General features: G+C 42.6%; 1 protein-coding gene across 9 annotated transcripts in view; it reads right to left on the reverse strand.

Moving 5' to 3' along the window:
* The window catches only part of FAM13A (family with sequence similarity 13 member A), a 397,958-nt gene that overhangs the window by 60,505 nt on the left and 321,534 nt on the right, over positions 1 to 15,919 (reverse strand). For all 9 annotated transcript variants that reach the window (XM_068233233.1, XM_068233239.1, XM_068233222.1 and 6 more), the window contains 2 exons: positions 13,322 to 13,364; positions 2,931 to 3,078 (listed from right to left, as the gene is read on the reverse strand). In XM_068233233.1, the coding sequence (XP_068089334.1) occupies positions 2,931 to 3,078; positions 13,322 to 13,364 (191 nt within the window). The remainder of the gene's footprint in view (positions 1 to 2,930; positions 3,079 to 13,321; positions 13,365 to 15,919) is intronic.

Here is a 15,919-nt window from a genome sequence, read left to right on the forward strand (position 1 = left end):
AACAATCAGACCCAAGGATTAGCGTTACTGGAGTGAATCTTGTGCACTGTGACTAGCTACACACAATGCATGTCATCAGTTTGTACACAAATAATATACAGTGGCTGCCCAGCACACAAAAAAGACAGCACGGAAAGCTAAGATGACAATACACTGCTTGAACACACAATGCAGACATGGACTCTTGGGACCCAAGCAGCTTGAGGATATTCTAATGTTCCTTTCTGTGTAGCGGGAACATTCTCCATCGTGTGATAAAGGAAGATATCAGATGCTCTTTTTTCCCCCCTCTGCTAGGAACAGTGAGCCCAGAAGCACAGATGTCTAACAACCATCTGTTATCCTTTTGCATTAAATATACACATTGCTATATTCTAATTTAAATATGCCTAAATTAAATCTGTTTATCACCAATGTAAATGTCACAAAGATTGAAGTAGAATACCTAGTGCTGCTTATTATGGATGTTTCAACTGAAATGTGCTAAGAAGCAAGGCAGTAATCCATATAAAAAGCAATGATCCTTATTCTCACCTGTGCATCGTACAACATTGCTCCATACCGATTGTTGAAAAGGACTGTTATCCTGCAGTCATTATAAATGTAGCAGATATGGATCAAAACACTAAATTTAAAGTAAACCTGCCAGAAAGGAAAGTTGAATGCTGATTATTTTTTAATGTATTTTTTTTACAGCAGGAAGTACCAGTCAGGTGTTGCTGTATTGAAGAGTGATTATCTGTCGAGAACTAGACTACAGCCAGTAAATGTGAGGATACTGCTTCCTTTGCCATTTAGACTCTAGACACACAAAACAGTAAAAATCACCCCCTCATTCACTTAGCAACTAAAGACCACAACACACACATATGGCTTTAACCCAATCAATGTTCAATAGGAAAAAAAAACAGTCAAACATTGATCCACAGGAGCTCCTTTTGATAGAAGTTTAATTATATTTACTATAAACACCAACTCTATTAAAAATGCCTTATAATGTATTTTTCCCTTAAACACTCAAATTATGGATTGACTTTACAAAACAAAATGCAGAATTTAAAGCAAAGGCTAGAGTAGGCTATTTATACACACATGTAAAATGCAAATGTAAAAATATCTCCAGACATTTCAACCCAAAATAATTGGTAAAGGACAGAGGGAAGTTAGCAAATGAGGTGTCAGATTTGTGCAGGCCTCTGGGCAGAGAGCTCCTTGGTGTGATTGCTGGCTATACCATCATTCTCTCAGTTATTGCAAAGTGAGGCGAAGAGTAACACTTCTGCTGCACCTTTTGTCATAGAAATGTAAGCAATATCCAGGGTAAGCGTCATATTTGCTAGAGATGTAGCGGAATAATGTTGCTTAATTAACAATAGTTGTGTAAGGTCAGCTATGAAGCAATCATGTCACCAAAACCCCCAAATAGATAAAATAATATATTATACAGTATGCCAAAAATCATAATGAAAGATTCAGAGGAGACAATTTCTAAATAAAGCACTCAGACCAGTTTTTATATAGGAAATATATTTAAATTTCACCAAATACAATGTAACATAGTAAAATAATTAAAGATTTATATTAACAGTAAGCCATTCATAAATTAACTACTGTACTTCCAACTCATTATATAGTAAAAGCATGTTCACAATGTACACAAACTAGCACTCCATAGAATAGGTACAAGTGTAATAATGACATTTGGAAGACAGAATTTGTGACCTGAGCTTTGCTGTAAAGCTCCAAGTCACGGTGATGCAGATTTCTGCATCATAAGGTGTGTGGGAGGGGTCTGGTGACAATGTGCTTCCTCATTATGAACAAGCAGGTTACCATGTCCTTAGGCAGGGAACACACTACATGCGTTTTTGCGCGTTTTGCCGCGAACGGCAAAACGCGCACGATTTTAGAGGCTATTGAAAATAATAGCCTAGCTCGGGAAACGCTGCGCCGCATGCGTTTGTGCGCGTTTGCGTTCGCGTTTTTTTTCCGCGTTTTGTAGCCGCACAGTTTTCTGCTTTTTTCCGCACATTGCATGACACTACATGCCATGCAAACGCAGAAACGCAGAAACGCACGCGGAAAAACGCACGCGTTAGACGCGACCGCAAAACCCGACGGAAACCTGGGAAACGCAGGGGAAAACGGCCCTGCAAGTGTGTTCCCTGCCTAAGGCAGGGAACACACTTGCAGGGCCTGTGAGGCTCACATATCTCAGCATACAACATCTCCAGCCTCAGGGTCAGAAATGGTGATGTTTAGTACAAAGCAGCAGCTACTGCTTCAAGACTGAACTGCATAGTAAGAACTGCTAGCCTCAACTCTTGTCGACCACTAGCTTACAACATAGCACAGTTGTTGCCATATCTACAGTGAATACAATGCATAGGAGCTGGTGTCACATAATTGTGCATGAAAATATTACTAACATGCAAGTTTTAGTTCAATGAAGTTTCTTATAGAAATCTGTTCAAAAATGCTGTAAACCGGTCAAAAGTTCTTTAACTTGGATGCTCTCAGTAGCCTAAAGTACATTTCCTAGTTAACTTACAAAGGAAAGCGAACAAAAAAAAAAATATTACCGGTAAATAGAAAAACAAGGTACATGTGTACTGCAAAGTTGCAAGAATGAGTGCATACATCGGTTAAACAAAATGCCCCTTTTTATTGGTATTTTAAATTATTATCTGTTATAGCAGCTGAAACCCCTTTTTATGGGCATCTTAATGCATTAATACCGATGTTCTCAGCTGAAACACAAAGAATTAGCATGCAGCTGAAGCGTGCACAGAGAGGTGTACAAATGATGCCCAAGTGCATTTTCATTAAATAGAATGCTTGCAACACCTGAGTAAAGTGTGTACACAAGATAAGACTAGCAGGATTCCACATGATCAGTGATATGTGTAACAAGAATAAGTATTCCTTACCTTCCCAGTTGTTGTCATCACAAAGAGAGGTGAGGTCCAGGCGAGGTACCTCCGGCACAAAGCTTTCCTGACCCACATCAACATCAAGGCTTCTTTGTGGTCTCAGCTCAGAGTTATTCTGCTGTTCCTGAATCTTCATCTTTACGGCCTGGAAGAAAAAATCCGCAAGGAAAGAATTTCTTTAAAACGGAGAAGCGAAAGCTAAAACGGCACAGTAGCACATTCCTGACAATGCATGGGAGGGCTGGAGAAAATCCACAGCTCCAGCTACATGTGCATGCACCCCAGCAAGTCCATCCTCTCTGACCCTTGCATGCTAATTGGTGAAGTGGTCTGCCTGGAGAACACAACGCCCCTCTGTGTGCCCTGAACTTTCAGAAAACAGCTTCTTTCGAGACCTATTCTGCTGCATCAGTAACATGCACAGGCTCTCAAATCAGTCTGATGAATTACCACTCCCTTTTGTTGACAGCAGCTATGACAAGACAAAAAAAAAAAATCAACACGCAGAATAATGCTCGTGCTGTTGCTAAGGCTGAAGCAGCAACACACTTTGCTGGACTCCCTCAGGCAAGACTACTTACCAGACATCAGTACAAGGGAACGGTTTATACGTCCAATAATTGGTTTGAGCCAACTTAGGATTCATGTTCTGGTTGCAAACAGCTTCTCCTATCCTGTGGATATTTTCTAGCAGGGTCTGCAAGGAGGAGGGCACACTCCTGTGCTATTTATAGGGAAGATGTGAGCACTGAGCTTACACTGCCAACCCTGGAGTTTGGTAACTCAGCTGGAAACAATACGAGCGTTGGGCAAGAGCCAAAATCACAGAAAGATAGTACACTGGATAGCATGAGAGAGGAGTTTAAAACCACTTGGAAAACCTCATTGTGCTGCTGCTTCACTTCACAGTGCATAGTGCATGTCTTATATTAACCCCTCACAACAGGAACAAAAACATCCACTATAATACAGTAAACACAGGATCAAGAACAGAGGAAAGTGATTACATTATATATCCACATCAAGAAGTTTCTAAGATATCCTGTGAAATGAAAACTGCAGAAACGAAAACCTGTGAAATGAAAATAACTGTTTGCCATACAAATGCAGATTGGAGATGTCTCTTCTGGAAGAGCTAAAGCTAATCACCACTTAGATCATTTTATATCACTGCAAACATGGAGCAGCATAAACATGTATTCACTTAACCCTTCTGCCATTTTTCGACTTGTATACAGAAAATGCACATGGCAGAAATAAATATTAGGAAAACTACCCCTAAAACCCCTATATGTTCTGAAAGCAGAGGATATACAGGACTGAAATATGCTTGGTTCACACCACAAACTAAAACTATCTGTTAAAAACAGAACAGACCTCAATGGACATGTCGACAATTCCTATGTGAAACATAAGATTTGTTCAGACATGTGCAGACATGTCCTTTCTGTCCAGGGTTCATTCCATCCTTTGTACTGATGGAATGCAAACTCACTACAAGTCTGCTAACTGCGGACACCAGACAGAAGTTGTACATATTTGAACTAGTGTTCCATAGGCATGAACCCTGTAGTGTGAACCAAACCTTAACTATTTTATATGTCCCATGACAGTTTCACAGAAGTTTTTATATTATGTACAACACCATAAAATTGATATGCATGTTCCTTAATACAACGAAACCTTCAAAAATACACTAAATGCCTAGAATTAAAATAGTGTTTTCGAAAAAACAAAAGTCAAAGTGTTTGATAAAGATAGCAATAGCAAACAGGCATACTGCCCTAAAAAGCTTTATTATTTTGTTGTATACGTAAATAATAAAGACCAATGTCTGTTCATATGATAAAACATGGGAGCTAGTGGCAGTCAAAGTGATAAAATGTTGAAAGTTTGAAAATGTGCACATCCTCACAGCACAATCACCTAAACAGTTAAACATTTCCTTTTTTTTCTTTAAATACAGAGATCTTTTAGTTTATAATTAGTAGGCTTATGAACTCTTAAGCCTTATACACGAGTCGCATGGCAGGGATCCAGACACAATCCCTGAGGCAACAATTGCTAAGGCTGTAGACACGTCGCAGACTTCTGCTCCCAGAGCATTCTGGGAGATTAGGTATTATTACTGCTTCCTTTGGAACACAGTAAACAAACTAAACATTTTGCAGTGATTCAACTACCAGCAATAAATCATCACCTGTGATTTCAGAACGTAAATCAGGGCGAGGAAATATTTTGCAAGCAAACACTGACTGAATAATTTATGAATATTGCAAGAAATAAGCGGTTTTATTCATTCCATTATTTTTTCAATAGAGCTCCTCTAGGTTTAAATGGAATTCAAAGTGAGAAACCAACAGAAGTAGATGGGCCTAACTAACCTATGAAGGGGCCCAACCTGAACGGATGACATACTTGTTGCTAAACTAGATGCCTGATTACAAACTCTGCACGTAACCTCCTTACTGGACTGCAGGATTTCACATTTTCCTGGCCACTTAAATCTATGTAATACGATTTTGGTGCCGCTCTAGCAGTAAAAATACAATCTTGCTTTTCACTCGCAATACTATTTACCCTAGTTAGGAATTCAAGGAAACATGCACAATCCACTTTACGGATTATAATTACAAGGGGAAAAAAATAACAGCTTATGCCTTGAAAAAAAATGATGGGAAAATACAGCACAATACAGTGACTAGGTTTCTGACGCCTGACAACCCTCATGAATTTCAGCACACTTAGATATTTATGTAAACAAAAGAAATAAATAGGAAAGCATAGATAACCATGTAGAACAGTTAGACCCATAATAATAATAATAATAATAATAATAAATAATACTACAGTAAGTACCCTACTTACAATCGACTAATTACAATTTTTCATAGATTTAAAAAATATACCGTATATACTCGAGTATAAGCCGACTCGAGTATAGGCCGACCCCCCAACTTTTACCCAAAAATCCTGGAAAAAATGATTGATCCGAGTATAGGCCGAGGGTAGGAAATGCAGCAGCATTAATAATAAAAATAATTCCTCCTCCTCATCTGTCTAATCACAAATTGTAATTTGAACTCTCCTGTGTCACCTGTCAAGGTAAATAAGCTCATTTGAAAGCACAGGATGTTAATATGTCTGCTTCCATGAAAGCAGGAAGTAGACGCACTGCAGATGTATTGCAGGATTTTGTATCAGCTGTAACAAAGAATTGTTTTTCTTTACTATCTTAAGGTGCGTATCTTATAGAGCAGAGAGAAAGTACTGAGTTCTGCGTTAAAAGCTATCACTAATGGCAGCGTGCCCCCCTGCACTCCCCCACCGCAATGTGTAAAAAAAGGGAAAAAAAGCTGAGCAGCACTAATGATCACATAACTCCCCCCTCCCCTCCTGCTCGTGGCTATGTGTACAGTAATCTGTGCCCCCTTCCCGTTTGCCGCAATGAGTACAGTAACCCACATGCCCCTCTCCCCCGCTATGTGTAACTTGAGTGCCCACCTCCCCGAGTGCACCTTCCTTCCGCAGAGTGTAAAAAAAAAAAAAAAAAAGCTGAGCAGCGCTAATGGTTGATTAACTTCCCCCTCCCGCTCGCCGCAATGTGTACAGTAACCCGCATGTCCTCCTCCCCGCTATGTGTAAAGTGCTGTAATCCATGTCTCTCCCTGGCAGACTGGAGTGTGTTGCCAACCTTGGAATTGTCCTCCGTGTCCCCCGAGTGTCACCATATGCAGCGCAGCTTTGAGTAACTCACAGTGATCCGCGCTGTGTTCGGATGCGTCTTCCTGCCTGTCGCAGGCTCGTTGCTATGACGCCGCACGTGGTGCACGTGATTGAGTCATAGCAACGAGCCTGCGACAGGCAGGAAGAGGCATCCGAACACAGCGCGGATCAAAGTTACTCAAAGCTGCGCTGCATATGGTGACACTCGGGGGACACGGAGGACAATTCCAAGGTTGGCAACACACTCCAGTCTGCCAGGGAGAGACTGTCACATGGATTACAGCACTTTACACATAGCGGGGAGGAGGACATGCGGGTTACTGTACACATTGCGGCGAGCGGGAGGGGGAAGTTAATCAACCATTAGCGCTGCTCAGCTTTTTTTTTTTTACACTCTGCGGCAGGAAGGTGCACTCGGGGAGGTGGGCACTCGAGTATAAGCCGAGACCCCCACTTTTGGGCCACTTTTTTGGCCTCAAAAACTCGGCTTATACTCGAGGATATACGGTATATGTCTCCTCGTACAAGATTCACTTTTTTTTTATTACTTATTTTTGTTGTTCCGTTTTGTTGTTACATGTTACAGCATTGTATAAACTACTGTTAGCTTAAAAGACACTTGAGGCGAAAAACTAATGAAATAAACGATTGTATCTATCTTCCTTCTCCTAAAAATGACTTAAGATATTCCAGAGTTTTTTTTTCTGTTTAAATCTACTCTTAAAGGGGTTCTGTTTACCTTTTAAAAAACAAAAACTGCCACTTACCTGGGGCTTCTATCGGCCCCCTGCAGCCGGAATGTCCTGTGCCGTCGCCCTCCGATGCTACTTTCCCCGCCGCCCTCCGATGCTACCTTCCCCGCCGCCTGCACCATTGAAATGATTTGTCTAACTAGACGAACAGAAGTGCGGCAGCGCACTTGCGCGGTAAGTTCCCGCTGACACACTGCTCTTCGACTAATTACACTGTTCCGGCGGTGGGGGTCGGAGCATCACAGGAGGACGGCGCGGGACATTCCGGGCGCAGGGGGCCGATAGACGCACCAGGTAAGTGATAGATTTTGTTTTTAAACAGGTGAACAGAATCCCTTTAAAGCAGTGTTCCCCAACCCTGTCCTCAAGGCCCACCAACAGTGCATGTTTTGTGGAAATCCACAGAGGTTGTTTATCAGCTCTGCTGAGACACTAATTACCCCACCTGTGCATGTTTGTGGTTTTCTGCAAAATAAGTACTGTTGGTGGGCCTTGAGGACAGGGTTGGGGAAGTCTACGTTAAAGGAAACCAGAGTGGACTTAAATTAACCTTCCTGGCAGTAACCCCCCCCAATCCGTGCCAGGCAGCGCTGAGGGGTGAACCGGGACTCCCTCTGACATCACGACGTCTGTGACGTTATCCCGCCCGTCGCCATGGCGACAGGGGAAGCCCTAATGGAAATCCCATTGAGAACGGGATCTCCGGACGGGCTTTATCGCCGGAGACGATCGAAGAGGGTGGGGGGATGTACGGCTGTCATGTAGCTCACTACATGATTAAAAAAAACAAAAAACTGCTGCGCTGCCCCCTGGAGGTTTTTAATAGACCGCCAAGAGGGTAAAAACCACCAGGAGGGTTAAAAGTTTTATACATACCTGGGGCTTCCTCCAGCCCCTTCCGCAAGGATCGCTCCCACGCCGCCGTCCTCAGTCTTCTCCCTCTTTGATACCCGGTCCCGTAACTTTCTCCAGTCGCGGCCAGTCTGACGAAAGGAAAGTGCTCTCTTTACGTATCTCTCCAGCAGCCGCCGGAGAGATACGTAGAAAGCGCACTTTTGCGCAGAAAGGCCACGATTGGCTAAAGTTACGGGACCCAGTACGAAAGAGGGAGAAGACTGAGGACAGCGGCGCGAGAGCGCTCCGTGCGGATGGGGCTGGAGGAAGCCCCTGGTATGTATAAAAAAAAAAACTTTTAATTTAAGTCAGCTCTGGTACACTTTAAAACACACTAAAAGCATATTAAAAACAACCAATACAGTGTCTATACTATATGCCCAAAAGAAATGTATCCACATTTCTCTAAGTAAAACACAGGACTCAGCTTACAAACAAATTTAAACTTACAAACTCCTGGAACGTAACCTGTTTGCAAGTAGGAGACCGCCTGTAATGCTAACATTTTTATAGTGCTTTTCTCCTGCGGGACTCAAATCGCTTACAGTTGAAGCAACTAGCGCTGTATGCTACCCTGGAGCATTAGGGATTCTAGCCCAATGACTCCTTACAGAATAGGAGTTGAACCTTGGTCTCCTATGTCAAAAGGTGGTGTCTTTAAAGGAAGTTTTAAGTGCAATTTAAAGTGGCCACTTACTTACCTGAGGCTTCTTCCAGCCCCCTGAAGTCTTCCTGGGGTTTCTCTGTCCCTCCACTGTCCCCATCCGAATGCTTGCAAGGCCCAGTACCATGCTTCTCCATGGTGCTCATGTAGCGTTCTGCACTTGTGCAGTAAGTAAAGATTGCTACTGCGTATTTTCAGAATGCTCCCAGGCACAGTGATCAGTGACTGAGCCAGCCAGCTTTCTGAGGCGGACAGCAGAGGAACTGAGCGGCGAGGGACCAGGAGGCTGGAAGAAGCGCCAGGTAAGTAACTGGCCACATTACATTTTATTTAACACTGTATGTTTCTGGTACACTATCCACTTGATATTGAAGTACATCTGTATTTTTTGATTTAGCTAAAAGAGAGCTACACATTAAAGAAAACCAGGTATCAATTATTGCTGTTCACCCCCCTCCTTTCAGGGTTTTTGCTGTTACTGACAAATTGTGCATTGAGCTACTGTCTCTTCAATGTATCTTACCTCACACTTCTGTCTATTATGTAATTTGTGATGGGTGTACTGTATATTGTAAAGCTGCCAACTAACGGTCCAATTTCTAGCGAAAAATCGTTCGAGCGATCAGAAATTCTGATCGGATTGGTTGTAAATCTCCACTGGTGGACACAATCGATTATGAACGAGTGAAAAAAATGTCGCCCAAATGAATTTTCGTCAAACGAAAATTTGGATTTTCTTGGTGGTCGTGATAGATAGGAAGCAAAGATTGGTTAGTTGATGGTGTAGTGAACAATTTTTCGTCCGATCAGAATTTCTGATCGCTCAAACGATTTTTCGCTAGAAATTGGACAGTTAGTGGCCACCTTAAGTCCTATCTTCTACTAGCCCTGTGTCATTCCCCATTCCAGGCATGGAAGAAAGAGTATTCTGATTCAGGTATTAAAGTGAAACAATTTTATGCAGGTAACGATGGCAGCCCCCATGACGTTTTACAGAAAAGTGTACCTAGAGCTATATTATCAATCATAATCAATATCTTGCAGAAGTAGAGCAAAGTATAAATACAAATCTTGTGCCTACTGATCATGATCATTTTCTTTCAGAAAATTTTTTTTTAGACTAAGCCAAAGGCTGTCTCTTCCCATGACTTTTTTTTTTAAATAAACCATCCTGGTACAGTTCCCATTCCTGTTGTATGCAGCAATCACCTTCTTATTGCTAAAGCACTGGAGGTTTTTAAGGAACAAATTTTATCAAAGACTGCCAAAATCTCCAACTTTCACGTTGAGCTGCAGACAATGGCCAGTTTGGAGCGGACAGTTAAGTGTCTGTTCCAAATGATTTTTGTATCCAGAGCAGACGCGTTTCCACCAAAGGTTTCTATGGGAAACAAAGGCTATCCAGAAGAGTTCGAGCAGGTTAGGATTTTGCGCATTACTCAAATCTGACTGACAGTGTGAACAAATCTTATGAATCACATTGGATAACATGGGATCAGTTTACTGTCAGTATTCACGTTTTACGGCAATCAGCCAAAATGGGTCATTTTCTCTGGCAGTGTGAAACGATCCTTAAAGAGGAACTTCAGCCTAAACAAACATACTGTCATTAAGTTACATTAGTTATGTTAATTAAAATAGATAGGCAATATAATCTTGTACCCACCCTGTTTTAAAAGAACAGGCAAAGGTTTGTGATTTCATGGGGTAGCCATCTTTTTGGTTGAAAGAAGGTGACAGGGAGCATGAGACACAGTTCCAACTGTCCTGTGTCCTGATCACCCCTCCCAGTTGCTAGGCAACGTGAACAACGACATAAGAAATCCCTAAGAAACACCAAGCCTTTTTAGTTCTGCTGAGTAGATTTTTAGTCCGGAGGTTCACTTTAAGCACATCTTAAAGAGAACCCGAGGTGGGTTCTAAGAATCCTATTAGCACATAGAGGCTGGGTCTACATATAATGCTCAGCCTCTTTTGCTATACTGTTTCCCCCCAGCGCTCTGCGATCCCCCATAAATCACACAGCCGTGCTAGCGACACGCAGCATGTCGATAGCGGGCTATTTTCATCTACACTGTCACACTCGCCACTCCCCCGCCTCCTCTATTTCTCCGCTCCATGCCTGCGTCCCTTCCCTCCAATCAGCGGGGAGGAGCGACATAGAGGAGGCAGGGAGCGGCGAGAGTGACAGTGTAGATGTAAAAAGCCAGCTAGCGATGACACTAGCACGGCGTTTGATTTATGGGGGATAGCAGAGTGCATGGGGGGCCTGGGAGGAGACAGTATAGCAACAGAGGCTGGGCAGACCCAGCCTCTGTGTGCTAATAGGATTCTTAGAACCCACCTCGGGTTCTTTTTAAGCAGCGAAAAAATGTACTGGAGCACCTGTTCTCAAATTGTAAAACTCTTTAGTCATATTTAGCTCAGTGGAGTAATCCACTCTTGTCAAGCTCTGGACACACCACTCTTTCAGAGCGGCCTAGTTGAGCTTGATTTGTAAGACGTGCCAGCCTCTGCCCCATCTCATGTATTTATCCACCCCCACCTACCCCAAACAAACCTTTAAATTGTGAGTATTGGTAACTCAGTACAGTGCATTCTTAGTTTAGTAGTTTGTATGATACTTCAGGTACACCTTAACAGAATAACACTTATCCACTCATCCTACACCCAGTAACACTACAATGCAAGGCAAGCATTTTTTCCCAGACAGCACCTCCTTCATGAATAATTCTGTACTGATATACACTGTATGAAATACTTCAGGAACTCTTCTCTCCTCTGTGTATAGCTTCAGGCAAGCCAGACCCATAAGGGAGGACAGAGCTTAGTGATAGGAATGAGACAGGAAAGCAGTGCTGAAGCATGAAGCAGTGATGGATCATGCCTAGATCAGTAGTATAAAAGTTGCACATTAGCACTGTAAAAGCCTTTCCATAAAAACGTTGAAACAAAAAGTTGCATATTAACATCTACCCAATCAGACACAATCAAGGCAGCAGGCAACAAAGTGGAACTCTACTTTCATAGTAAAACATGAAAACAATTTCCTAGCAGACATCTGCATCCATTGCATATCTATAGTAGTTCATCCTTTTATTGCCACCCTCACCTGGCAATGCTGGTGCACTGCCACAGAAGTGGGTGCAGCTGCACATACCATACATGTGAATGGACATTTGGAACCTAGTATACTGCATCCAGGTATAGGTTTAGCTGTGAGCACTGTCCTATCTGCATGAATGGGACACTCACTGTAGAAAAAAAAATGAGGATTTAAAGGACAACTGTAACGAGAGAGATATGGAGGCTGCCATATTTATTTCCTTTAACCACCCTGGCGTTCTGATTAAATCGCCAGGGTGGCTGCGGGAGGGTTTTTTTTAAATAAAAAAAAAACTATTTCATGCAGCCAACTGAAAGTTGGCTGCATGAAAGCCCACTAGAGGGCGCTCCGGAGGCGATCTTCCGATCGCCTCCGGCGCCCAGAATAAACAAGGAAGGCCGCAATGAGCGGCCTTCCTTGTTTTGCTTATATCGTCGCCATAGCGACGAGCGGAGTGACGTCATCGACGTCAGCCGACGTCGTGACGTCAGCCGCCTCCGATCCAGCCCTTAGCGCTGGCCGGAACTTTTTGTTCCGGCTGCGCAGGGCTCAGGCGGCTAGGGGGGCCCTCTTTCGCCGCTGCTCGCGGCGAATCGCCGCAGAGCGGCGGCGATCAGGCAGCACACGCGGCTGGCAAAGTGCCGGCTGCGTGTGCTGCTTTTTATTTCATCAAAATCGGCCCAGCAGGGCCTGAGCGGCAGCCGCTGGCGGTGTTGGACGAGCTGAGCTCGTCCAGACCGCTCAGCTGGTTAAGCAATACCAGTTGCTTGGTTATCCTGCTGATTCACTGCCTCTAATACTTTTAGTCACAGACCCTTGAACAAGAATTCAGTAGATCAGGTGTTTTGGACATCATTGTCAGATCTGACAAGATTAGCTGGTTTCTGGTGGGATTTAGACACTACTGCAGCCAAATAAACTAGCAGGGCTGCCAGGCCTCTGGTATTATTTAAAAGGAAATAAATATGGCAGCCTCCATATCCTTTTTGCTACAGTTGTCCTTTAAGAAGTAGTATGCTGTTCCATCCACCAAACAGTAAATCATTGCTATGACTAAAAGGAAACATAATTCCAAACTTTTGGATATTCACAGTTGGCTGAACAGAAAAGGCAGTTTTCATCACATTATACAAAAGGTGTGTGTAGCCATGACGTATGGAGCTACAGTAGAGTTACACTTTCGACAGCAACATTAATTCTGAGTAATGCACATTAGTGACTGTAAAATTATTACTTTAGTACTCACCGGAGGTAATCTCATGCTGTCTTTGTCATGTTCGTTCTCTTTGCTGCAAGTACACAAAGAAAAGAAAAGGGTTTGTGCCAGCAGGCTGATGGGAAAGAAAAAACAAGATAAATATAAAATGTGGTATCTGCTGGTGCAATGGCAATGGTCACTCAATGATTTAGGAAGCACTAGCACAAGTTGTCATTGCACAGGCTTCCCTGATCCCATCTTATGTAGCCCTGATGATGCAGAGACTATCTGGGAAATGGACGTGAGGTCAAGGGGGTGATCCACTTGTTATCTAGGCTCCTTTCTACAAGTTATTAACCGAGCTGTATTTTACTTGGTGCCTGCCATATTCCTTTTAGAACTGGACATTTCTACTTGTTCCATACCTTAAAGAAAACCTGTACTGAAAATTAAAAGTCAAAATAAACATACACAAGTCATACTTACCTCCTGTGTAGTCTACTCCTCAATCTATTTTTCCTCTCCTGCGTCCTGTTTGTCCACTGTGATCAATAGAAATTCTCCGTCCTCCATTTTGAAAATAGCCATTACCCCATAACAGCTTTCTGGTCAGCACACAGTTAAACTGTAACATCGCCCACTTGAGCCATAGGGAAGCATGGACACATCAGTTCTCCTCTCAGCTGTAACTGACAGCAACTGATATATAACTGACAGCAACTGATATATAACTGAGAGCAACTGATATATTTCAGTTCTGACAAAATGTTGTCAGAACTGGAAGGGATCACTGTAAGAAGAAAATGGTGAGCTTCTGAGAGGAACTGATGGCAAGGTAACTATGTAATGTTCATTTCAAGTTACCTCATGTGTTTATTTTAAATAATTTTACTCAGTACAGGTTCTCTTTAAGGTCTCTTTTCTATCATATTTTAATGCTATGTGTTTTACCATTACAGGCATTTTACATCTGTACTAATTTTCTCAAACACCTTGCCTAGTGTAAGTTTCCATTTTTGTACCGACTCCACAGCTGACCTCATCCAGTTCAGTACCCATCACTTTATTTCTAAAGCTTTCTTCCCTCCCACAGCCCTCAGCTTGGGGTGTTCCTAGCTTTGCTGCCTGAACTCAGTTCTTTCCATATAGATAACACTTAATAAAAAGACATCCTCAGTACGTTATCTAAGAGTAACCGGCACTAGCTGCTGCTCATATTGAATTCACTAGTTTCCACAAGCATCAGCTTTTGAACAGTATCTACAAACATCAGAATAAACTGTAACTGGAAACCATACGGTAACACGTCTACCACCACATAGTGTCTGCACACAGCTAAAATGTACAGGCTGCAGAGCTGCAAAAACAGTCCTGTGAATAAGAAAATAAGCCAGGCGGGGTGCCAGAGAATTCTTATTTAACAAAATAGTCTGGGGATGTTCAACAGTAATGGATTCCAGTAACTAAGCCTTCAACAGAAGGTCAAAGGCAAAGACAGGGAAAGTCAGCAGGAGGTGGTTGGCACCTATGGCCTTTGTCATCATGGTAACAAGATCCATCAATCAAGCAAAAGTGAAGAAACTCAGGTAATGGGAACCGAGCATATCATTAAAGCATATATTTCGAGAATATCTACAGGTCTATATTTTCACTAGTTCCAGAAATTGGAGTACATGACATAAGATAAAATGGAAGAAAAAAAAGCAGGTGTGCCCTGTGTCACGGAAGAGCCGTTAGAAAGAGAACGCGATCGGTTTGCTGCACCGATCGCCGTTGACGTGCCGGATCCGAATCTGATGTTTGTGGATACCAGGCAGTCAAGCCTGGGGGTCTCTGTTATCTTCATAGGTGTTAGCAGAGTTCTTTTCATGAGAGCCAAGTATGCTTTCTGATAAGACCTGTGTGGTTAATTACCTGGATCAAAGGAGTCCATTCCTGGCCAGTGACGCTGAGGTATGAAAACTCTCCTGCAATCAGCCCTCCAAATGGCAAGTGTCACTGCCTTTTGAAAAGACAGGATAAGCCCAGCATGAGGCCAGACTGTCTGACTCAGAGAGTGCTGTATATGGTTTTTTGCCTCTTTACGGAATATAGTATGTAGGATAATTATGAGAGTTGTATCATTGGGTTTGTAGTGTCTTGCTGAATCTTTTGATACCAGTTTTGAGGGGCAAGGGGTACTCTACAACCAAGTTATTAAACTTCTCAGGAACTGGACCCTCTACCCTAATCAAGTCTGATGTCAAAGGAATTGTCATAATCTGAGGAATATTAATCTGTTATCAGCGCAAATGTGGCATTTATCGGTTTTGAATTACAGCGTTTTATAAGTTTAAACCTAAATCTCTATCCGAGGGAATGAACTGTGATTGGTTTTGCCACGCCCCAAACCAGCTTCATCAAAAGCACATTGCCAGCAGGCAGACCTCAGTTCTCCCGTGTACCATCACCTGATCAAGGCAGCCAGATGACCATGTGGCTAGCGGCCATTTTCCTGAACTGAAACAAAGGACATTTTCCATGTGCTCAGATTTTCCCAGAAAGGACATATTTCCACATGAACTTAAGTATCCGTATTTTCTCCCATTTTTATTTCATACTGTGCTATCATTTGTCTCTATAATTGTTGATTTTAACGATTTTCTG

The sequence above is a fragment of the Hyperolius riggenbachi genome, chromosome 1 (genome assembly GCF_040937935.1).
Source record: "Hyperolius riggenbachi isolate aHypRig1 chromosome 1, aHypRig1.pri, whole genome shotgun sequence".
In the NCBI taxonomy this organism is placed as follows: Eukaryota; Metazoa; Chordata; class Amphibia; order Anura; family Hyperoliidae; genus Hyperolius; species Hyperolius riggenbachi.